The sequence below is a fragment of the Mytilus trossulus genome, chromosome 1, assembly GCF_036588685.1.
Source record: "Mytilus trossulus isolate FHL-02 chromosome 1, PNRI_Mtr1.1.1.hap1, whole genome shotgun sequence".
NCBI lineage: Eukaryota > Metazoa > Mollusca > Bivalvia > Mytilida > Mytilidae > Mytilus > Mytilus trossulus.
Window position 1 is genome coordinate 57,751,967 of NC_086373.1, and position 26,212 is coordinate 57,778,178.

The window sequence follows — 26,212 nt, forward strand, 5'->3', positions numbered from 1 at the left end:
AAATAGATGCAATATGAGTGCAAATAAGACCAATCTCCATCCAAGTCACAATTTGTTAATAGTAAACCAGTATAGGTCAAAGTACAGCCTAGAACGCGGAATAAAAACAACCACTGAACAGCAAACTATATAGGACCCAAAAGGATATATGTACCTTTTACTTTTCTGTTACAGGAATTTGAAAAATTAAAAATGAGTTGAAAATTAACAAAAATGTAATATGGTCAATTTAAGAGTAAAAATGGTTTTATTATACAAACAAGCATAAGATAATTCTATGTTCAATTGTGTGTCTGTTTATCACGTGATTAATCAATTTGTCCGTATGGAACAGATGTAGCTGCCGGACCTTTTGATGTTATTATTTCCTCATTGACTTTGCTGAACATTACTCGATCCACCACACTATTCCTTCGGACATATTTTCCTGCTTTAGCTGAAATAAACAAGAGATTATTTTTTTTATTTTGCGTCTTATGTTTTATAATATATACATATGAAATTGTAGATTTCTATTATTGGCAAAACTTACAATAAAGGCAAATTTATTCGTGTATAAATGTTGAGTAACACTGCGAGGGTATATAGTTAAGTATGCTGGTAAAAAAAAATATGTATGATGACTAATGAAAATGCTTGTGGTACTTCAGTGTGCTATAAACAACAATTCAGTCGTTAAAAGCCCTTTTATATATTCTTTTGTGTAAACCTTTCGAACTATAAAACTTATTTAAGCAAATTAGGTATCAAATAAACAGTTGTTTATCGTTGTTCAATACAGTTAGATGTATTCTGATTTATAAGGTAGTATTTCAGACGGTTATTTAGCTGATAAATGAAAAATTCTTAAGGGTTCCGCGGAACCCAGTGTCTCACCTACTTTGGCTGTTAATTGCAGGCTCAACAAAAAAGAGGAAAAAAATCAATGAAAATATTCCTCTTGATATTGTCTTTTGATTATAAGAAGCTTCCATCCAAGTTTGGTAAAGTCCAGGATAGTTTATGAATATAATAAATGTTTTAAAAACTTTAACTGCAGATTGTATGTAATGTTAACTGGAAAAAACTAAGTCCATTTATAAGTAAAATACAGATACAAAGGTACAAAGTTTTAACAAAATTTCCTTCTAGATACTAGCTTTTGATCATAAACAAGCGTCTGTCTAAGTAAGGTACAAATTCAAAATAGAATAAGAAAGTTCATAAATATTTAAAAAATTTAACCACAGTGTGAATGTAAAGTTTCCTGTTAGAAGTCCATTTATAAGTAAAATACGGAAACAATGGAATTTTATTTTTACAAAATTAACTTCTGGATACTATCTAATGATCATAAACAAGCTTCTGTCCAAGTTTTATAGAAATCCAGTATAGTTTAAGTAAGTTATTAAAATTTCAAAAACTTTAACCACAGAGTGAATATTTGTGGACGCCGCCGACGACGCCGACGACGACGGAATGTAGAATCGCTATGTCTCCCTTTTTCGACAAAAGTCGAAAGGCTCGACAAAAATGGAAAAAAAAAATACTTGTTATAACATAACTTTTGTTTTATTGTATTAGTGGTTTTACTTTATGAAAAATAAAAATTTAAATCTAAAAGTGACCAACGTGTAAATAACAAACAAAACTTTATTTGTAAAAATACATATGTTTACTTACTGTTTCCCAGAGCTTTCTGAATATTCTTTCCATAAAACCTCCAAGCAATAAACACAATAAGAGCTGTCAGTATTATAACAGCCAGAACAAGTCCAACTACAAGACCTGTATTATCCCCTCTGAAATATTTCAGTTGTTTATGTTAATGGCAGAATACTAAAGAAAAATAAAGGCAACAGTAGTATACTGCTGTTCAAAACTCGTAAATCTATGGACAAAAATCAAAATTGGGGTAACAAACTAAAACTGATGGAAACGCATTAAATATAAAAGGAGAACAACGAAACAACATTAAAATGTAACACACACAGAAACGGACTAAGCATTAGACAAATTCCAATGAGAATTACAAATATAACATCAAAATCAAATACGTGAATTTGGGATAGAAAAGTTCCGTGACACTTATTATAGTAATGTGAATTCATACTCAAATATAAGAGAAAACAAACGACACAACAGAAACACAACGTTAAAATGTTGCACACACAGAAACGAACTATGATATAACAAAAAGCAGTATATATTGCATAATGATTAAGAATGAATCTGTTGAAGGCCGTATAGTGACCTTTATGTGTTGATTTCTGTGTCATTTTGGACTTTTATGGATAGTTGTCTCATTGACAATCGTACCACATCTTCTTTGGTATATCTTGTACTAGTTGTCAGTATCAAAGCTAGGCCTGATGATTAAATATACAAACTTTTTTTTTATATAAATTTAACCTTCATTTGGGTATCAATATTACGACTGGAAGATGGACATCTTCCTTTTTAGCTCACCTGGCCCGAAGGGCCAAGTGAGCTTTTCTCATCACTTTGCGTCCGTCGTCCGTCGTCGTCGTCCGTCGTCGTCGTCGTCCTGCGTCCGGCGTTAACTTTTACAAAAATCTTCTCCTCTGAAACTACTGGGCCAAATTAAACCAAACTTGGCCACAATCATCATTGGGGTATCTAGTTTAAAAATTGTGTCCGGTGACCCGGTCAACCAACCAAGATGGCCGCCATGGCTAAAAATAGAACATAGGGGTAAAATGCAGTTTTTGGCTTATAACTCAAAAACCAAAGCATTTAGAGCAATTCTGACATTAGGTTAAATTGTTTATCAGATCAAGATCTATCTGCCCTGAAAATTTCAGATGAATCGAACAACCTCTTGTTGGGTTGCTACCCCTAAATTGGTAATTTTAAGGAAATTTTGCTGTTTTTGGTTATTATCTTGAATAATATTATAGATAGAGATAAACTGTAAACAGCAATAATGTTCAGCAAAATAAGATTTACAAATAAGTCAACATGACCGAAATGGTCAAATGACCCCTTTAGGAGTTATTGCCCTTTATAGTCAATTTTTAACCATTATTCATAAATCTTAGTAATCTTTTACAAAAAATTTCTCCTCTGAAACTACCGGGCCAAATTAAACCAAACTTAGCCACAACCATCATTGGGGTATCTAGTTTAAAATTGTGTCTGGTGACCCGGTCAACCAACCAAGATGGCCACCATGGCTAAAAATAGAACATGGGGTAAAATGCAGTTTTTGGCTTATAACTCGAAAACAAAAGCATTAAGAGCAAAACTGGCATGGGGTTAAATTGTTTATCAGGTCAAGATCTATCTGCCCTGAAAATTTCAGACAAACAGATTGTCAATTTTTAACAATTTTCATAAAATTTGTAAATTTTTACTAACATTTTCAACTGAAACTACTGGGCCAATCATTATAGATGGGGATATTTGTATGCAGCAAGAAAGTTCAGTAAAGTTAGATCTACAAACACATCACCATCACCAAAACACAATTTTGTCACAAATCTATCTGTGTCCTTTGTTGAATATTCACATATACCAAGGTGAGCGACACAGGCTCTTTAGAGCCTCTAGTTTTAATATCTATACCAACTGATAAAAGAAAAAAAACAGCCTTATGATTATCTATCTCCCTTTTCCCTAATGAAGGTAAAGGTGTTTTCGAAATACAAGATAAATTTCACTGTTAATTTGAAACTCTTTGAAATAAGGATCTTTCATATCATAATAATTGTTCTTAATAGTTTTAATGGCTGCAACAACAACTTATTTCCTAAGTTTTTACAAAAGCATGTACAAAATCTAGATAACTGGAGATAAATCTTTAAATGTTTCGTACATTGCACATATTATACCTTTTAGTCTACAAATTTATCTTTGCAGACATTCCGTATCGGCTAATTAGTAGCATAGTTCTCAACCGAGTCAATCAACAGACTGACCTTAACTACATTACCAATTCACGAGCATAAGCAGTTGGTATCAATTTGTTTGATGTGTTTGAGCTTTTAATATTGCAATTTGTTGAGGGTCTTTCCGTTTTGAATTTACCTCGGAGTTTGGAATTTAGTGATTTTACTTTTTGCTATATTCTGTTTATAGATCAAGTCTTAACGATAATTCAGAATTTTGAGTTACCTTTTATAACATATGTCACATGTATATATCTTTACAGTAAATTATACAAACTTGATCAATGTTCGAAGAAATATGTGGCTATTACCTAACATATATTGTGTAACGACAGGATACGTGGCTAATGACACTTTTACCCCAAATTAAGATCAAATTCGGAGATAACTATATTGTATTTTAAGCTTGGGCTTCGTAAAACGTAGTTCTTTTTTGGCCGCAAATTGTGTTTAATGGTTAACAGATATTTGCGAAAGAAAAATCAAGTTTTTCAAACCCAGTCTTAAAATACAATTCAGTGATCTCCATTCTAATGCAGCATATTAAAATAAATACCTTTACCATTTGTTTGTTGGCGTAAAATGACATAAATCAAAAAGTCCACGAAACTGTTGCATTGTCTTTATGAACTAACCAATATGAGGTCATATGTATACTCACGATGTCAAACATTAAACTGTAGACGTATGTATAACTTTCGTACGCTTCAGAATGGTTTCAACATTGACAAAAAGAACATGTGAGAAATTGCATACCAAAAAAATCGGAATTCAAAATGGTGGCTTTCTCAGTTATGGGATGGTAGAATGTGGAATATAGACCTTCAAAATATTTGTCAATGTCCAATGAAATCTACTGTTACAAACGAAATGCATTAATATAAGGTATATCGGAGAGACGGTTTTAAGATTGGAACTTTGGATTTACATGGACTTTTCATTACAAAACATGACAAAATAAATTATAACACACATACACATAGCTACATACCCTGATTTGGTGTCTTTTACTATTTTCAGGGTGGGTGCAACGACCAATGTTGAGGAACCATCTATTGATGTTCCTACGGGTGATGACGATTTTGTTGTTGCAATCTTTTTGGTTGGACCTGGTGGTATTTTGTGTGTATGTATTGGTTTTGGTGGTACTTTATGTGTAGGACTTGGTGTTTGATTGGTATCAATGCTGGGTAAGTTAGTTGCCTTGGAATGTGTATTTGGCACTTTGGTTGGTAAGTTTGGCTTCTTTGGTGGACCAATCGGCTTTTTGGTGGGTAGGTTAGGTTTTTTGGTTGGTATGATTAGCTTCCTAGTAGGTGTTGTCTGCGTAGCTGTTGTAGTTATTTCGTCATATACACATAAGGGGAATTGAATATCTGTATTCCATTTACAATGTGCCAAAATATTACATTCATTCGCCTCCTCTCTACAAAAACACAAAGCATTATATCACTTTAAACATATAACTTTTCTTATTTTCTAACCTTTTTATCTCCGATGTACTTTTATCTAAATTGTATTGCTTTTTTTCATCGAGCATTCAGAAAGTTACTATTTTTGTGTTCTAGTTTCAAGTACATTCTATTTTAAATAATTTGACATTGAACCTTACTAATTTCATGTCTATAACCTTGTTAACCTTCGTTTTGCAAACGCTTTTAGAATGTATTGTTCAAATGTGAAGCTTATATGTGTGTAGGCACTTACATCTTTTTTGGTCTCTTTTGTTTTAACTATATCTCATTTTGTCATGTCAGTTTTTTAAACATGACTATACAGTATAGGTTTTGCTAATTGTTGAATGCGCTTTAATTGCTGAAATCCACGTTGTTTGGTGTCTGTTAGATAATTTTATCATTGAATATCTTACCACGTCTCCTTGTTTTATATTGATAGGCAATGGTTTAAGAAATATGCTAGTGTTTGATGATATGCCATCATATCCGACATTACATATTGAAAAGTAGAAGAAAGATATTAAACAAAAAAAATAAATGACATAAACCAACCCTGCTTTGTTTGACTATGTTACTTCAAATTTCTTATATTCTACTCACATTGCTTGGCACGGTGCTTTACAGGGAACAACTGGTGCTGACTGTTTGATTTCTGTTAGTTTTCTGTATAATGGTTCATCTAAAATCGAATTTCTTTATGCGATTATGTATGTGTAGCAACTTGTTTATTTTTAACTACGATTCAGTTCGAAACTATCTCACTTTATTATTTAAAAATAATCTGTGTTTATTTTGATTTTGTTTTAAAACGACTAATCGTACTGTCATTGACATCCTTGTAATGAGTGTTAATTCAAAAATATAGTTTTATTCACTTATGTTTGCGCTTTTGCATGTATGTGAATGAAATACAAGCTTACCTTAATACTAGCTGTCAGAGCAAATAGAAAATAGCAGGAAGCTTAAGGCAAGACTATCGACATTCTTCCCTCAATAGAGCATTAACGACAAGAACTCATTCAAAACGTAAGACAGAAGAATATCTTCTAACAACACCACCTCCTAGACGTAGTTAGTTTGTCAGACGCATATAACATTGTTCAATAGCGCCACTTTCAAGCATTTATGAGTATGCATTAAGTGATCCGATGATTTAATGAATTTTAGAAAATTCGAGTTCCGATTTTCAATGTTTGAACAATAAAGAAACATATAAATAAATGAAAAGGAACAAAAAAAACTCAAATGGATTTAATCATTTAAAATTCAAGTTTGCATCTGACTCAATGAATGTATCGGAAGCCAAAGTTAGATACGTATATTAAAATAATACTTACAGTAGCATGCTGAATGTGGGAAGTTAGTTGAGTTGGTGTCATCAAACTGACTCGAACACTGATCAAAATCTACTTCACAATAACAGGGACATTGACATGCGAGTTTATTCCCGTTAATACACTGGCTACATTTAGCATATGTAACTCCACACGAATCACATACCTGCAGAAAATAAGACATGCAAAAATACATCATTAACTCTAAAATATATTTTAAAAGGTCCATAACAATTGATACATTTAAACGTTACCAACAAACCGAACGAGTTTAACACGACTTCTATTCCTGACTCTGTGCATTAATTTGGTCAAGCATTTCACAAAGAAAATGCTTGGTTAAATAAGGTTTTATAGCAAGGTTAAAATTTCACTTGTATGCCACAAAACCAGGTTCAAAATAAACTCATTATAGATACCAGGACTAAATTTTGTATATCCGCCAGACGCGCGTTTCCTCTGCAAAAGACTCATCAGTGACGCTCGAATCAAAAAAAGTTAAATAGGCCAAATAAAGTACGAAGTTAAAGAGCAATGAGAACCAACATTCCTAAAAGTTTTGCCACAAACAGCAAAGATAATCTCAGGTAATCTATGCCTGAGGTAGAAAAGCCTTATTATTTCAAAAATTAAAAATTGTATAAACAGGTAATTTATAAAATTAACCATATCAATGATAACATTTTTTTTAAATGTCCAGTACCAAGTCAGAAAAATGGTTATTGTTATATTATAGTTCGTTTCTGTGTGTTACATTTTAATGTTGTGTTTCTGTTGTGGCGTAGTTCTCCTCTTATATTTGATGCCTTGTTCTCGGTTTTGATTTGTAACCCGGATTTGTTTTTTCTCAATCGATTTATGAATTTCGAACAGCGGTATACTTCTGTTGCCTTTATTTTTTGACGACGTTTAGAGTTCCGTTATATAGACAAAAATTGGACGAACAACCCAAACAGATATGAAAGGTTGATGTGACAATCATTGGAATCCAGAAGCCAACACTGTGTAAACATACAACACAGATGGTCAATACAAATAAGTAAAGAATGAAAACAAACATCTTCCTATAGCTATATACAAATAAATCTAACAAAGATGCAACAGAATTTGTAGCAGAGAGAAAAACGCAAATTGTAAGTGCATAATAAGAAAAATTAAGTTCTTAATCGATACTTCAAACGATAGTCAAGATATGAGATAGACAGAAAATCCATTGCTTCCTATACCATGTATAATTCAGTTCAATGATAAAAAAAAATCTCTGAAGGATAAAAAAAAAAACTGTTTAAAAACAAACTGATCCACACTCATGATTGTAATTTAAACATGTCAACATTTTGTTATGACTTATATCCATATGGTTCGTAGTAGTAATTCACTAGAATTCTATCATTTTATGCTGTATTGTGTCTAGACTTATACCTAAATGACTGGTTCTGGCAAAATAATGTTTTCGAACCGTGTGCCTCATTTGTAAAACCAAGATATAAACATTTGTAATGAGTACTACTGAATTGATATAAAGTGTTTTATAAATCATATGCCATAATGCCGATAATAATAAAGATAATATGGTGAAAAAAAATAATGTTATTAATACAAAATATGAAAGAAGAAATCTGAAGGGAAATCAAATTTCAGATGTTGAAGAAAGACTGAAAACACCATGCTCGACTGCAAAAAGACGAACAGACAAGTTAACAAACTCTTCATTTACAAAAACTAAAAGTTTGAGAACACAAACAGTAAAAAGAAATTGAGGGCTCCGAAAGAATGAACAGTTGAAAATGTTAATTCAAACAGTTAACATCACACATCAACATTTTCATAAACCAGCATTCAATACATTCAATATTTTTTTATAAGCACTAGAACACACCCGTGATACCGCGGGTCCGTGACTGAATTAAAGTATATAACTATGCGCAAGACTTATTTTTGTATTAGTATTGTCATCTGATAAAGTCATGCCGATTATAAGAAAGTTATCACAGTTTTCTCTGCTTTCAAATCTTTCTGTTTGAACCCGTCTAACTGGAACTTATCAATTATTGATAATATTAATAATTTGGAAAAAAAAGGTCCCGGAATAGAGTTTTTTTTTTAACAGCATTGTCCTATATTAGTTATAAATAAAGTTGAATTCTTTGATTCGTTGTTTTACGTCATGCCCGCTAACAAATTGAAAACTGTACCTATACGCCTTATTTTTAGTATTCGTATTGTTATCTTATAAAGTCTTACTGTTTAAAATACTACAATAGGTAACAATTTGACAATTTAGTAGTGTCAACCCTGTGATTATGACCTGTGTATATAGCATATAGCATATCCTGAATACAACGTTTGGTGGTGCGCCTGTCAAATGCGGAACGTACAGATAAGGTAACAGATGAATATACTATTGGTATCGGTATCGGACTCGACCCGGAACTTCTTAATTATTGGCAATATTAATTACGTGAAAAACAAAAGGGCCTGGAGTGGTGTAATTTTTAATCTACACCTTTGTACTATATTAGTTATATATAAAGTTGAATTCTTTGATTCGTCGTTATTACGTGATGACGGCTGACAAATTGGACCTCGTAATTTTAGTATTATAGATAAAGCTTAGCAGTCTGTGCTTAGGTAAAACTGTCATCAAGAAAATGTGTTTTTTAATGTGTCTAGTTGATCAATGAATTATGAAGAAACTAAGGTTCACACATTCAGGCTAAGTTGTCTTCTAATGAATTCTGCTATTATGTTAGGCCTTTTTATGTCATATGACTCTTCACGACTAATAATAATACTAATACATCCGTGACTTTCATATGATTGTGTTCGAATGTTCTTAGTTTAAACATATTTTATTTGTTAAAGTACAAATTGGATAAGACACAAGTCAAAAAGACTTATGAAGTCTTCTCAATTTAACATTTATAGCAATATAATACAAAAATATATGTATGAGCATGCATGTATAGCATGGTATATCTATTTAGAAAATGTATATATAAATATGGATCAAAAGACGGAAAAATGAAGAAAAAGAAAATAATAATAATACAGAAGAAAAAGTATACATATAAATAAATCATTATTTAGAAAACAGAAACACCAAAAAAACCAAAAAAAAAACCAGAAAGGACAAAAAAAGGGAGAAGAAATTTTACTTAGATGATGATTTGTGTACAATCATGGTTTGCTACCTAGACCATTTGAAATCTTTTCGAACTTTTAATAAACTCAAAGACATTTTTGAAAATGATTTTGTTTTGCTCTAGAGAAAGAAGACAACTACCCGAGGTTAGTAGTTCTATGTTTATTTTTGCAATCATTTGGAAGCCAGCGCAGACTTTTAAACATTTAATTTCTTATGTCTGAATGTAATATACATTTAAAAAAGAAATGATAGGAATCTTCACTATTAACACCACAGCGGCAAGAAGGGTCAGAAATAATATTGACCCTATATAGATCATAGTTTAAGGATGATGCAAAACATCGAAGTTGGTGAGAATTATATTCAATTTTCGATTTCCAAATTCATATTGCTTCGGTACAAATATATTACACTGAGGATAACGGTTTTTTAGTTCAGTTTTAGATTTATTAATTGATTCCACATCACAAGTTGAATTATCAAGATTATTCCAAAGACGTATGTTCGAATGTTCTTGATGAAGGCAAATCTAAACTCAGCTCTTTGATTGCGCGAGTAACTGTTATTTTCATTAGATAGGCCTAAAGTTATATAAAACTTTATGAACAACCATTTTTTGTAGGTCTGCTCAAGTCTCTTTTTGCTTGTCAGTCCTTCTCCGAATAATGATTGTAATATATAGATGGCACATTTAAAATATTTCAAGTTGTTTAACAACAAATTATTATATTTGGGCTTTTACGTCTCATATTTTTATTTTCAGTATTTAGAAAAGCATAAGTACCTCCGTTTGTCTTTTGGATTCTGTACATTTATTTTCACCACGCCCGTTGACAACTAATATAAACAAGTTTGTCCCATTAACTGCTCCAATGACATATTGTCTACATACATCGGCAGCTCCTACGTCATGCTCTATAACTGGTATTTGTATCGAATAAGATAATTCATGGTTACCTTCTGACATACTTGTACACCAAACTTGCTAAAGTATACGAATGAAAAGAGAAATGTGATATACAGAAATGTACCTGTATCAAACAGATTATCAACCATAAATAAGAAACCTACAGATAGTTGGCTATTAAGGTCCTTTTTATTGCCATATAAAAATTAGTTCGTCGCGTATTTAGGTCTTGTTGTTCATTGGCTTTCAACTGATTTTGTTTGGGTTAAAGTTTCCCCTGATTAAAGAAAAAATCAAAACATAAGCCTCCGATGCACGAAATTATTACTATTATTTTTATTTGCGTATATTTGTATTTACTTATTTGAATAAACTAGCATTTGACTACAACATATGAATCAAATTTTCATATTCCTGCTTACTCAAATTTAGTTTTACTCAGGAAATAATTCAACGAAGCACTGTTGAAAACCATGACCATGTTGTACATAGATTGAAACCTGAACAAGAATTGATGGTTCTACGTTCCAAACTAGAAGGCCTTTGTGATCTAATTTTATTTCAGACTAAAATTCATCTAGCACATTTAACAATGATTTAACAGATTTTGTAATGTTTCCCATTGATCATTAAAAATCATGCTTTACGACGATGTACTAACAAATCTACACTGATATTTTTTTACAAATGTAAAATTTTCATAAATCATTTACTGTGACGCTATCTTTTTTATTATACGATTAGACCATATAATGTTAGTATCACCCGTTAACATCAACCTCAAATTTCCTTGAATATATTACCTTAAGAAGTTTTTTTCTAATAAGCTGTGAAGCTAACCAAGGAAATTTGTGTGTCAGATGGGAGGTATATTTTCCATTTTGTCTCTCTGTTCCAAAGGTTAGAAAATATCTACAATTCATTATAATATTTTTCAAATGCATACAATTTTAAATGTTAATAAAAGTAATAAATGATTAGAGTACTCTAAAATTATTCCAGCAAGGGATTATTATAAGTTGAAGCGTTCTGTAGCTTATAAACAAAAGTCTTTACTTAGTCAAGAATTTGACTATTGTTATTCATTCGTTTGATGTGTTGGAGCTTTTTGACTACGGACTTTCCGTTTTGGATTTTCCTCGGCTTTCGGTATTTTTGTGATTTTACATTTTAATAGATGTTCGTGTTTTGCCACAACTTTTAAGAGTATTAAATATGGAAAAACTGGAAAATGTCAGTTGATACCCATTCGTTTGATGTGTTTAAGCTTTTGATTTTTTTCTATTTGATTTGGGAAAAAGTAAAATCACAAAAATACCGAACTCAGAGAAAAATCCAATCGGAATGTCCATAATCACATGGCAAAATCAAATGACAAAACACATCAATGTGTTATAGCGCTAAACCTCTTTGTCGACAGTTTCATCAAATTCCGTAATATTTACAATGATGCGTGAACTAAACAGACATGATAAATAAAATAGTCAAAATACGGGTACAGCAGTCATCATCGTGTAACAATTTTAAACGGACTTTCCGTTTTGAATTTTCTTCGGAGCTCCGTGTTTTTGTTACTTAACTTTAGTCCGTTGCTGATGGTCTTGTAATCCATGTTATTGGTTTGCTGTTTCGTCGCATTAAAGCTTTATTTCCCTTTGTTTTAAATTCGAAGTATCCAATAAATACAAGTATTGTAGGCTAGGTTTGAGTAAAGGAAACTTATTTATATACTTCAGTTTCTAAAATGATATTGTTTATTTACCCATTGTTATCCATAATATGACACTCTAAACCTTTCATTGTACAATCTTCTACCTACAAAAATAATGCAAATGTCCAAAACAAAAATCGATAATTTTTACTGACATATTTTATAATATTTTTAAGTATGTTATAAATTATACTGCTAATACTGATGTGTCACCAATGTTTCTTTTATTGGAATAGACAATGAAATGTTAAGAAACTATATATATCCTAATAACAAATCATATTGCTAAGGGTAAATATTCGATAAATTTCTCTATAAAATGCAACACGTTTCCCTATACATACATACGTTATTTATTAACATAGCTGTTAGTTGACTATGTGTTAAAGTAGCTCCAACAACTCCCTGTAATGATGAAGCAGTACCTGTGTCTTTTATATCACTGAAACAAATGAAACATTTATTGACAATACACCAACTTCAGAATGAGAATTAGAGATAAAATATTGTAATGTGTTATTTGAGTTCAAATTCGATCTACTAAGAAAGTCTTTAACACCCCTCCTACCACAGACAAATCATATATGCTATTCATTCAAAAACTACAGCACTATCATTTATATTTCCACTTGTTGCAACTTGCAAGAATAGAAAAATAAACTGATAAGTTTATCTAACAATATTAACAGTCTTGATAATTTCGTGGAAGTTTAGTTGTCTCGAGCTTGGGAATTCGTAAGTTTTATCACCGACCTCGTCAGTCCACAGACTTGAACAGTGGTGTTTGCTTCTTCACTGCAACCCACACCGCATTATGAAGAGACCAGGGACTGATCGACTCGAGTAAGCATACCCGTACAGAAATTGCTAACAAAAGCACATAAGTTTCACATGTGAAGCACATGAGATGCAAGTAAAATTGTATGCAAATCAGGTTGCTAATATGTGCAGTTTGGTAAGTCATATGTGCCCATAAAAATCTAACATAATGCCCACATGTGCAATTCAAACCTCAGGTGAACTGTTATCATCCATGTTAATTTTATGTTAGTTTTGTACTTTGAAAAGTTTTTCCATTCTTCTAATCATTCAAAACTAACCTACATCATTGCCCATATATGAGCTTTTTTCAAAATGACATGCCCAGTCATGTACTTCCTGTAAATTCAAATTCAAAGCATGTAATAAATGGAGGGAGATGGATATAAAAAATGTTAAGTCTTATGTTGTGCTATTTGAAGAAAATGGCATTGTTGAAATCTGATAAAACCAGTGTGGCTGTGGTTAATTATTTGTAAGTTATCATTTCTTTTTCATTATGTTCATTTTTGTGTCAGATTTGAAATGTATTACAATTTTAAGTCCTTTATGGGAATATATATGCAGGTTGCTTAAAAAAAAGTACTACATGTATAAAGTTTTTTCCTTTTTAAACTTTTTGAAATACAGTACTTATTAATCAAAGACATTCATTGTGTACTAAACTCTCAAGTCCCTCTATTAGTTTTATAATGTAATGTTATGTTTTAAGTTATTATTATGATTATTGTTTAAATAAAAATAAAAGACCAAATGATATGAAAATCATAATTAACTGACAATAATTAAAGAATAACTCTTTTAACATGATGTATCAGTTATTTTATTTTCAACTGAATTATTTAAGATTTTCATTTAAATTTGAAAAATATTCCTATTTTGAGGCAGCCAATTATAATATTCAAGTGTGCAACATGTGAGCAACTGCTCATATGAGCAATCTAATAAAATGCACATGTGAAACAAAAGCTCATATGAGCAGTTGCACGTGAGGTTTTTAACATGCAAATTAGGTTAGTTTCATATGTGCATTTTTTTTGCTCACAAAATGCTCACCTAATTTGCATGTTAAAAACCTCGTGTGCAATCATGTTAGTTTCTAACATGAGCATCTTATGTGCAACTTATGTGCACCATGTTAGCACTTTTTGGTAAGGTTAGTGTGTCTGGTTAGGTTGACATGTTTACCTAAGAACTATTATTTTGTAAATTGCCACACTAAAATCCAGTTCATCGTCGTGTCTAGTTGTAGGGTGAATATCCATATTAATTAACGTTATATTATCACCCTGGATTTGCATATAACTTGCCACTATATTAAACAGACTTGGTCCATCCTTTTAACAATGGTAATTTGTATCTGCATAGGAACCTTTGAAAAAGAAAGCCTACACCCAAACACTTGTCATTTATAGTCTTACATATTTTCTGAAAGAGCTCTGCTTAATATCATAACATCTTTTGTAGTGAATTCACTGATTTTTCCAGATGTAAACACAATGTCTTGATATCTTGCTACACTTTTCTTGTACCTGACAAAATATATTTCTTTCGCATATAATTTTTTATATATATGTATCTGACGAAAAAAAAGTATACGTTGAATTCTATTATGTAAGCTAGATAGAATCATAATTCTCCTACAATCACATCAAATAATTATTTTGTTTTAAACTTAGTTGTGAATTTTGTTTATGTTTTTAAGGAATGACTGTAATATTTTTTCTGTCTATGAAAAAATAACATACAAAATATCGTGAACACTGAATAACGCGCGTATCTGTTTATTTAACAGTGTGCACCACCTTTTTATGTTATTTCGAATAGACAGAAAACATATTACAGTTATTTCTTATAATTTTTTTCTAAATTCCATTTTAAGTTGCAGAAAACCACGGAAAAACGTTAATGACGTCACAGTCACATGACTAAATTATGTCTATGGACTGATAACAAAAAAACGTCAGCCAATCAGAAGACGTGTTACATCCAAAACTAAATTATTGGTTGATATATCATTTGATATACTTCTACCATGTATCTTCTGTTGATTTAATCAAATGAACGTTTCGAATCCGTGAAAACTATTTGTTCAAGATATGTCTGAATTCGTTAATAAATGTATATTTAAATTAAATCAAAGATGACAGAAATACAACTAATTAGTCAGTGACTATAATGGTTCAATAGACTATATTCATATTACATACATTAAAATCCAGAGTTTATAATTGTTTGACAGGTTACCTTTTGTGGTAGGAAATTCTGGTAGTAAGACAAGTGTGACCTACTACGAGAAGTTAAATAAGGCTAACAATCGGTGCAATTTGGCCGATTACCAGTATGTCCTAATACAGAGTAGTAGGTAACCTGTCGAAAAATTATATACTCCGTAGTCAAAAGGCGGTAATGTAAAAAGTATATTGCACTATATGAAGTATTAATTAGTTAAATTTAACTTAAAAAATCACCATTGGGCGTTTTTAAAATTTTCAATATCTGAATGAATGATTACCATGTGTACTGAATGTGGTCAAATGTGTTACTTAAGGCTACCCCTGGATACATTCTGAAGACTCCAGATGTTGAGCCAAAAAATCTGAAAAATATAGTATTACAACATAAGGTGCGGGGATAAAAAGCTACGTCGGTTTTTAAATTTCACGAAGAATATTGTGACAAAATGTAGCTATTCAATAGGTATTTGCAAAAATCAATTAATTCACGTAAAAACAACCTAATAAATAGTCCATGTCGAAGAACTGTATCACCAAACTTCAAAGCGAAAGCTCGCAGTCGAATAAATCAGAACGACCAAGAACGAAATACATTAAATGTTGTCTTCAAAGTAAAATGGATTTAAATTGCAAGACCCTACTGTCAGAGGTAAATTTTGCTGAGAAAGTTACCATTTTGTGCTAAAAAAATGTGGCATGATGGCCATTGGGAAAGCTTTCTACCGAAAATACAAAGGACAATTGCAACCTTATTTGAACAATCATTGCCTAAAATGTTTTAAAATATATGGCATACATTGTTGATTTAAAACCGCGACATATAAGTTACTGGGTCCTCTAACACTATTAATAAACCGACACAGAGTGATCGAAAATTAAAGTAAATCGTTAAGAATCGGCTGCGTACGATTTCCATTTAATAGCACTGTTGTGATATTTACCTTTCAATGACTTTATTTTTAGAATTTCTCCAGTAGTCTGTCAAACTTTGAGTTTCAATCAAGGAATGCCATATCTCTTTTTTAAGCCCTATCAAATAAATAAGGAAATTTTTTTTGTAGAGTTCGGGGTGATTTGGTGTTAGATATATGGTCCCCGTTTAGTAAAAATATACGTACGGTGATACTAGTGGTCTACAGTTTTCTATTTGGTGATTTCTTGATTTGTTTGTCTTTTCGTCGTGTTTCAATCAATTATATATCTTCACAGCCTAAATACTGGATATCATAGATTAGCGAAAATCCATTTTATTTTAGATTGACAAACAGCTGGTGTGTTTCAATAGTCAACAGAACATTTCTTATTTAATTTTCAATACCACTCTTTCAATAGTAAAATTAATGATTGATTTTTTTTGAATATTGTAAAAAGGTTAACGCAATTGGATATGGACTCCTAAATATTCAAAAGTTCTATTCTTGGTACAGGTCACAAACATCTTACTATGTGAAGAGTCACACCAATTCAACGTCAGATATATCGGAGATGTAATAATAAAATTCTTTGAAATGTTATGATTGTATCAGATTAATTTCTAAATATTTGAGCACCACACTTCATCAACTCATATAAAACAGAATTATTCATACACAATCGTATCAATGACAAAAAGAAAAGACATGTTTGCAAATTCTTTAATTCCTTTTTCAAATATAGGAATGGTATCAAGTTACCCAATAGTCAAACTTGAAGCGGAGGCTTGCATGTAGGATATCCAGGTAAAATTGAAATTATAGATTCTACCGCAACTACAAAGTCTGGTTTTTTTATTTGGATCTTTTTCTTGATATTAACACGAAAACAACTGCAAATGAGTATTCTTGACAAGCATGAGGATTTTAGCTATCCAAGTTTCAATACCAGCATACTTCAGTTCCATCGTATGGTGTTTTCATGTATCAATTGAAACGTTATACGTTATACGCGTTTATGTGTTAAAACTCACAATACACGTTTTTTTCATGTTCTTAGATTTCTTGATACCGGAATAGTATTCCGACTTTTAGCAGAATACATTTATCATATCGACACATTCATTTTTGGCTCGTTTCCCTAAAGTTTTGTCTTTTGTCTTCATCTGTATATTTTAAATGGTTGTACGCGGTTTAAACACCTGTAAACTCCTGTTGTCGACAAGTTTATTGTTTTCAATGTTTATAAACCTTGACCAAGGTTGATGATTCTTGATAACATTTTGACAATTATATATTTATAACATGTACAAGTTTTCTTTTTAATCATCTTCGCTAGCCAAGGGTTACGATCCACTCCCGATCAAGATAGCGGGAGTGGATCGTAACCCTTGGCTAGCGAAGATGCTTTTTAATATACAGTTCCAGTCATGCAACTTCAATTGTAATCATTGGAAGTTGAATGACAACAATCCATGAGAGAGTATCTTACCTTCTTTGATAATGTTTGTATTGTTTCTACCAGACAAAAAATCAGATATGGTGTCAACTTTGGATGAGGTTTCCTCTGTAAACTTATATACTTCTGAATCAACAAATACAGATGGCGAAAGCTGCAATCAAAACAAAGGCATCAATATCATTAACCCGTAATTGCTGGTTAAACTTATGTATATGCATCGATATAGAATAAAAACAATAACAATAAATACAATGTGATTCTTTTTAGGACTTTTCTCATCTTTCCTTTTACTTATTCCATCCAAAAAGGTACTAGATGAAAACTATTAAATACTAATAATTGTTGTACACAAATGTTTTTGTTGTTTATACCAATATTTGTATGCGTTCAAATTTATAATTTTTCTTCAAAACAAATTTAAGTGATATTATAGCAATTTAGAATAAGATAAGAAAGACATATGCTTAATAAAACATCTCTTTTTCCATGTTTTAATTATGTTTTATAGTACACCATCCCAACAACAAAAAACCAACAGTATTATAAAGGTCAATATTCAGGCTTCATTAATAAATAGACAGGTTTCTATGCAACAGGACAACCTGTAAATCAAGAGAGTACTATTCTAATAACTGTTACCTTGACTGTTGTTTCAGCTGTTGTTACAATGTGGCCATCTATAGAACATACTGGAAAGCTGTGACTGATATCTACTCTATGGTAGGGTGCCTTCTTTATATTGATACCCTTAAATAACAAATAATCATGGAGTCGTCGTTATATACATAGGATTCTTAATTAATATGAAAGTGTTTTAGTAATGGACTTTATAAACGAAACTTTATTATGTATCAACTTTATGCGTCATAAATAAGACGTTATATAGCCGTCAATGAATGATGTATGTGATGTGTAGAAATTGTTATTCAGTAAATATTTTGATTTGTTCATACCCACCATATTTCGCCAGCAATACAACTTTGAAGATACATGTTGGCCTTGTATGTTTTTCACAATTTTGTATGTTTCAGCCAAACCCAAAAAACTATCACAAAAGTCTAAAGTTGGGGAAACTTAGTTTGGTAACATTCTATTTATATCAGATTATTGGCTTAAAAAAAATATACATTATTATCATAAAATTACAAAAACATATACATGCACATGTTTCATAAACCTCAATTTAGCTGTAAGCTTTTCAGCTAAATTCTAAAATAAAACTAGACCACTTTTTAAAGTCAAAACAGAGATTAAACTGAGTGGTTTATACGTAAAACTGTATTCTCATTACCGGTGGAAGTGGGTTCATTTTTGGAACTTCACTATCTGAATGAAACATAACCATGACCATGACAAACTGTGTACCATCTAGATGTTGATACATAATAGTCGAATCTTGGAGTGACATGTCTTTATGACTCATAAACGTACTCCTTCCTGGTTTTGTCTGCAACAAAATATTTTAACAAACTTATAAACGGAATTACTGATTTACTATAATTCTGTACATAATTATTTTTTATTACATCGAAAAAGGTATACTTTGAAAATGAAAAAATCTCAATATTCTTCAATTAGACAAAATAAATCCTATTTCGTATCGACTGTTTTTTGCCAGTTTGTATGGTAATTTCTTTGACTTTGTTAGGATTTCCGAATTTGAATCAACGGTTTCTTATGATATAATTATGCTTTTAAAATGTGGCGGGGTTAGATATGTTTGAAGGCGCCAACTGTCTTTCTAACCTTGGACAGTGGTGTTACAGCACTACATTAGAACAAGCTATAAAATAAATTGAGCTTAAGTCATCAAATCTATACAATGCAGAGCAAATATATGCCAAAAACACAGACCGGATGAAATTAGGTAATTATACATCCCTCACAATAAAAGAGACACAAATTATAGATCTTAGAGAACAAATTCACCAACAAATGATAAAAAGTTAATGTATCTAAGACTAAAATATCAATCACTTCACAGACAACATTTGATTGAATTGGAATAAAGATGGCATTACCAGTCAGAGAAAACATGGCCTTGTGCAATGCCAAATTATAGATACTGACAGATAACAGACTCCTGAATGTGCTTTTATATTGGCTTGTATATATATGTGTATAACAATAATAAATAGTATTGTTTTAATTTACTAATAACACAATCTTTATTTATACCAAGAAAAACAATATTCAAAGATCTAGTTACAAGCTTTAAATAAAAGTACAATTCGTAAGCTACCTTAGCAGAGAAAGATCCGATAGGTCCTTCATTTGTAATCTTCTTAATTTGTTCTTGACTTAAATTTGGTTCCAGTGTTTGAATTGATGGAAAGATATTATCCTCATCTTTAACATGTTTAGTGTTAGCTGGATCTTTAAGTTTCGGGTGAAGTAAAACATGTCCTGTGAGAAATAAACACAAACTGACTATGAATAATGCATATGGTCAAATTTATAAAGTTTTTATTACCAACTGGAATTCGAATATTACAAAGGCTATATCACAGATTTACATAGTTTTAAAGGATCACAATGGTTTTTTTTTTTTTTTTTTTTTTTTTTTCTTTTTCCAAGTAAATATCTTTTATTATATATCTGCTGTTTTAACAATTTACTCGGATTACAGCGTTAGCCCGAGTATCCTACACAATGTTTTGCAGTGCAACATAGTGGTGATGTGTAAAATGTTGCTAGGAATCGCATGTTTAGGGGAAATTGAATCGAATAACATCATTAAATGAATTGACTAAATGTGTATTGTTAAAGAAAATATCTGAAATAAATTACTTAGAATTTTAGCTTTGGTTGATAACGTCCTTCTTAAGAATAATTTTGGGATAAGTAATCCTTGTTTTTCCAATTCTAACTAGCTAGTCAGATAATAGCAAAATGGTAAAAATCAAGTGTACACATATGAATCGATCAAATTGGGAAGATTAAAGAACTTTTAATAGTTACTTTGGTGTAAAATTGATCTACGAGAAACTGACTTTATCTCATCACCTTATCAAAGTCTTTAAACTATTTTATATTAGATTCCCTATAATAGAATGTATTGTTTTTATCTATCTTCTCTAATTTGGTATCTTTATTTATTTATTTTTTCATCTTTATCTTTATGAAAAAAAAATTCTTGTAGGATCTACAAAAAATGTTCTTTATAGATCTATAATTATGTCGGGGTTGGTTTCTTTTTTTTGTGGGGGGATGTTGGTAAAAATAGATGAATTGATAGCACAAATAAATCTCACCATGTCTTTTCTCCAATAAAAATGCATAGCTGTGAACACCAAGCACAAAATCTTCTATTTCTGTAAACATTGTTGCCATGGAAACATCTATGGCAGCAGTTCCAGTTACTGAATTATTTGATGATTTATCAAACACAGGTACACTTATTGTCATTTTCAGACCTACAAAAGAAGTTGCATTTGCATCAATTCAACCATGGAAATAACTCATACCAATTCAATATTAATGTTGTAGATTAATCATAATGCTTTATGTATATATATCATAATCTAATAGTTCGATTTCAAAATTTGAAATGTGTCTTTGAAGTAACCCTCATAATGTAAGATAGAGGTTAAAAGTTGAAGACGTCAAATGGACAAGTTACAAAGAGCATTACATACAAATGTGTCCAAACAGAAGGGACAATGTTGTTTTACGTCTGACTCAGTTTTGTAAAAGAACCCAATATGCCTCATTGTTCATGATTTAATCGTGTTTGATTCTGCAAACCAAATCAAATGCATTCACTTGGGTTATCGATCTGTAAATATGTAACTATGGTAAACAATTCGTGTGTTGTGTATGCGCTTTTAATTTTGCCATTTGTTTAAGGACTTTCAGTTTTGAATTTTCCTTGGAGTTCGGTGTTTTTGCTATTTCCTTCATACAATATTTTGTAATGAAATACAATAATTTTGTATGTTGTTTACGTTTATACCTAAGTTGTCTTCAATAACAGGAGCTATGACTGTATATTCTTTGTTAGTATTTGTAGTGACTGGTAAACTCGATGTGAACTCTCTTGCAACACCTGTAGGAAAACCTTTTAAATCAGGAAAGAAATGAACAATTCCATTTTGATTACTGACTCCTGTTGGTCTTATTGATACATTCAAACCCTGCAAGTTAAACAAATATTGTATTTTATTGAAAACTAATCTACAGCATTTCAAAATCAACGTAGGCTTACATTTTTTTCAAATATCTGGTAGCACGTTACCATGAGTTATGGTTATTTCGATATCTACTTGCTTTTGTAATTTCAAACCACTGACAATGAGGTATGGATATAAGAAATAATTTACGGAAAAAAAGAATCAAATAAAAAAGTACAACACTTTGTAAATTTCGTGCGTCAGAAGTGTTTCTCTAGATTAAACGTCATCAAGAAGGATCACAATAAAATATTTGAAAGTCAATGGTGTATAAGAACCAAATCGGTTGAAAATCTATATGACCAAATGGACCTACTATTAGACCGTTGGTTTTCCCGTTTGAATGGTTTTACACTAGTAATTTTGGGGCCCTTTATAGCTTGTTGTTCGGTGTGAGCCAAGGCTCCGTGTTGAAGGCCGTACTTTAACCTATAATGGTTTAATTTTTAAATTGTTATTTGGAAGGAGAGTTGTCTCATTGGCACTCACACCACATCTTCCTATATCTATCTACATATGAAAGCAATACTTTTGATATAAATTTGTGACGTAAATCATTATCTACGTTGAATTTCAAAACTGTATTTTGCTAATCAGCTCACTTTCTTGATAAAAATACAAAACAAACTTACTACAGGCCAGTTTGGTACATGCTGTTCTGCAATGTTCGTGAGAATATGTTTTACTTGTTCAGTGCTCGGCTCAAGTGAAAACACAACATGCGAAATGCTCCTACCAACAAGTTTCTGGTAATTTTCTATCATTGTAAACAGTTTTGTTGTGTTAACCGTCGGTGTTTTACCATCGGTAATTAATATAACTATGTCTGATACAGATGTGGGATTATTCTGAAATTGACAAAAATGGAAAATTGCATAACTTATATTAATACTAAAAGCCTCGGTCACACCTTACCGGATAGCTCGAACGGACGCCTAACGGATAAAATGAAAGTTATCCGTTGACAAAATTTTTATCCGTTGGGAGTCCGTTGGTGTACTAACGGACATGTAACGAATGACTAACGGACACACAACGGACATTAAACGTACGTGGAACGGATTCGTACCGGACAGAACGGACCTCGAACGTACATCCAACGGACGAGTACCGGATAAAACGGACACATAACGGAAGCGTAACGGATAAAACGGATGAACAAAATATTCTTAAATTAAAGGCAATAAACCATCTAAAAATTAAAGGCAATAAACCATGAGAAATTTCAATTGGCATTTGTCCGTTTTACATCCGGTAGGCATCCGTTTTATCCGTTATCCTTCCGTTAATGTCCGTTTCACATCCGTTTTATCCGTTAGGCGTCCGTTAGGCGTCCGTAAGGCGTCCGGTAGACGTCCGTTGGTGAATTGGTCTACCGGATCTCCAACGGATGCATAACGGACACGTGACGGATACAAAACGGACGAGTACCTACAAAACGGACGCCTAACGGACGCCTAACGGACGCCTAACGGACGTTCAACGGACATTTTATCCGTTGGACGTCCGTTCAAAGTTTTGAACATGCTAAAAATTTTCCACCGGAAAGAACGGACGTCAACGGATAAAACGGACGCTTAACGGACGCCTAACAGATATGGACGGACGCCTAACGGATAAGAACGGACGTCCAACGGACATGAACGGATTGAAAAAAAGTTATCCGTTAGGCGTCCGTTCGAGCTATCCGGTAAGGTGTGACCGAGGCTTAAAATAAGGCGGTGGGTCAACCACTGTTAACATTATCTGTAACCATGCATGTCATTTTTGTTTATTGCGATTTTCTTTATATTAACTCATGAAAAATTGTTCGTATTTACGTTGAAACAATGTCAATGAACTAAGATTAGAATAAATTACCGATTGGTTTTGTCTACTTTGGTCGAAATTTTGGCTGATTTTTGCTTTGTTAGAACTGGTTTTAAAAGAAAAACCCTTACAATATATTTACAAAAGACAGAGATAGGTCACAACAAAAAATCGTTAAAGAAAAGTCACAGACATTTTACAATTATTTATGAACATTGAAAATGTAGTAAACTATCACATATGCTTATTGACCTAAAAATTCTCAATACATTAACTACCTGTTTGTCCAAGTTCTCTCTTTTTAATAATTTGTATGCAGCTTCCAATCCAACGCTGTAATCTGAGCGTCCTAAGTAAAAATGACAACTTAAATTTATAAAAATGATATTAAAGATAAACATTGCCGGAATTATAAAAACAAATAATTATGAATTACAAATTTCACTACATATGCGCGCAAAAAAAAATCATTACGCAAACCTAAAATATTGTAAATTCCAAAATACACGCAAGCAAGAGGTTTAGCTAGCTATAAAAACCAGGTTAAATCCACATTGTCTACATAAGGAAATGCATGTACCAAGTAAGAAATATGAAAGTTATTTCAATTTCCATTCGTTAGATGTGTTTGGGCTAATGATTTTTGCATTTTGTAAAATACTTTCCCTTTTGAAATTCCCTTGGAGCTCGGAATGTTTGTTCTATTACGTTTTATGTATTGCGGTTAATTATCAACAGTAAAGCATGAATAATGAAATGAGAAATAAATACTTTAAATTCTAAAGGAGTATTGTGAAATCTCAGTCGGTCTTTATAATATCCGACAAAAAAATGTGCATTCTCTGAGAAAGATTTAAATACATATCAATATTTACCTCCAGATTTTCCCATAGTTGTTACAAATTCAGATAGGATATCTTTATTTCTTTGATTAGCGATGAATAACTTACTATTACAAACTTTTGTCATTTGATCTGTTTCATTGAAAGCAATAATGTTAACCTGCAAAATGATTTGGCAAATGAGAAAAAAGAAAGTCTGATAAACCAAAAGTTTTAATATCAAGAACAGTTTAGCAAAATGTGGATAAGTATAACTATGAAAAAAATATGATTGATACAGATAAAGCACATCGCACTTTGCACAACGAACAATGTACGGACATTTTTTAAATTGTTAAATAAAGGTAGTTTGTGTCGTGTACCATCTAGCCATCAAGCAAACTCAACCCTAATGTGTTCGTAACAATTGTGTGTATATATGCTGTAAAGTCGACTGAAGTTGATTACATTGAAAGGCTAATAATATGAAACAATAGCATAATTTAAGTACATTCCAGTCAACAGTTTGGTTTCATCTTTTAATTCATTGCAATTCGTAAACAGAACATAATTTAAAATAGACGAATGAATGATCTTAAAAGTGAATGAATGCATTCTAATAATCTTTTATAGTTTCAAAATACTATTATTTGCATATAAATATATAAAACAGAACGTTTTAAAATATATTTTGTATGATTTTTCTTATCAAGTACGTACCTTATCATTAGGTGTTAGCGTATGTAAAGTTTCTTTGACAGCTTCTATAACAAATTCACTAAATTTTCTTCCCTGACTATCGACAGTACTTTCTGTGTTTAATCCTACATCGTATACAATTACAAGGTTTTTCTCTGTTTTAAGATGCTTTACTGCAAACCAGTCTCTGAAACAGACATCATGACTTTGGTTTAACATTTCATTCTCGTCTTTGATTAGTTTTATAGATTGAAATGATACGTAAATAAATAAATAGTAAAATTTGTCATAGTTATTACGGTGTACCAAGAACGACATATATATATATATAGTGTTTCTATTCATTTCCACGATTGCCATCATGTTTAACCCCCCCCATTACGCTACGGCCCTGTGTTTTAAGTTTTGAAACATATTTACAAAATGGCTGTTTCTTACACATTGCATGTCTATTTGCTTTGGTTTTTTACGTTGACCAAATACTTCAACTAAACTAAATTTGATAGAACAATAAAAAGAAAAAGCAGAATTTGCATTCTGAACAAAATAAAATTGAGAATGGAAATGGGGAATGTGTCAAAGAGACAACAACCCGACCAAATAAAAAACAACAGCAGAAGGTCACCAACAGGTCTTCAATGTAGCGAGAAATTCCCGCACCCGGAGGCGTCCTTCAGCTGGCCCCTAAACAAATATATACTAGTTCAGTGATAATGAACGCCATACTAATTTCCAAATTGTACACAAGAAACTAATATAAAAATAATACAAGACTAACAAAGGCCAGAGGCTCCTGACTTGGGACAGGCGCAAAAATGCGGCGGGGTTAAACATG

At 31.6% G+C, this 26,212-nt stretch overlaps 1 protein-coding gene across 1 annotated transcript in view; it reads right to left on the reverse strand.

Annotated features, from left to right (window-relative positions):
* Window positions 1-228: 228 nt before the first annotated feature.
* Window positions 229-26,212, reverse strand: part of LOC134728085 (VWFA and cache domain-containing protein 1-like) — a 35,129-nt gene continuing 9,145 nt past the window's right edge. The window contains exons 3-24 of the mRNA XM_063592489.1: window positions 25,399-25,564; window positions 24,733-24,859; window positions 24,136-24,206; window positions 22,681-22,896; window positions 21,832-22,012; window positions 21,131-21,292; window positions 20,119-20,282; window positions 19,168-19,323; window positions 18,516-18,623; window positions 17,907-18,027; window positions 16,445-16,532; window positions 15,782-15,865; window positions 14,688-14,798; window positions 12,796-12,889; window positions 12,499-12,551; window positions 11,540-11,648; window positions 10,614-10,814; window positions 6,685-6,847; window positions 5,948-6,026; window positions 4,882-5,316; window positions 1,663-1,781; window positions 229-436 (exon numbers count right to left, since the gene is read on the reverse strand). Of these exons, the coding sequence (XP_063448559.1) occupies window positions 309-436; window positions 1,663-1,781; window positions 4,882-5,316; window positions 5,948-6,026; window positions 6,685-6,847; window positions 10,614-10,814; window positions 11,540-11,648; window positions 12,499-12,551; window positions 12,796-12,889; window positions 14,688-14,798; window positions 15,782-15,865; window positions 16,445-16,532; window positions 17,907-18,027; window positions 18,516-18,623; window positions 19,168-19,323; window positions 20,119-20,282; window positions 21,131-21,292; window positions 21,832-22,012; window positions 22,681-22,896; window positions 24,136-24,206; window positions 24,733-24,859; window positions 25,399-25,564 (3,136 nt within the window). The 3' untranslated portion in view covers window positions 229-308. The remainder of the gene's footprint in view (window positions 437-1,662; window positions 1,782-4,881; window positions 5,317-5,947; window positions 6,027-6,684; window positions 6,848-10,613; window positions 10,815-11,539; window positions 11,649-12,498; window positions 12,552-12,795; window positions 12,890-14,687; window positions 14,799-15,781; window positions 15,866-16,444; window positions 16,533-17,906; window positions 18,028-18,515; window positions 18,624-19,167; window positions 19,324-20,118; window positions 20,283-21,130; window positions 21,293-21,831; window positions 22,013-22,680; window positions 22,897-24,135; window positions 24,207-24,732; window positions 24,860-25,398; window positions 25,565-26,212) is intronic.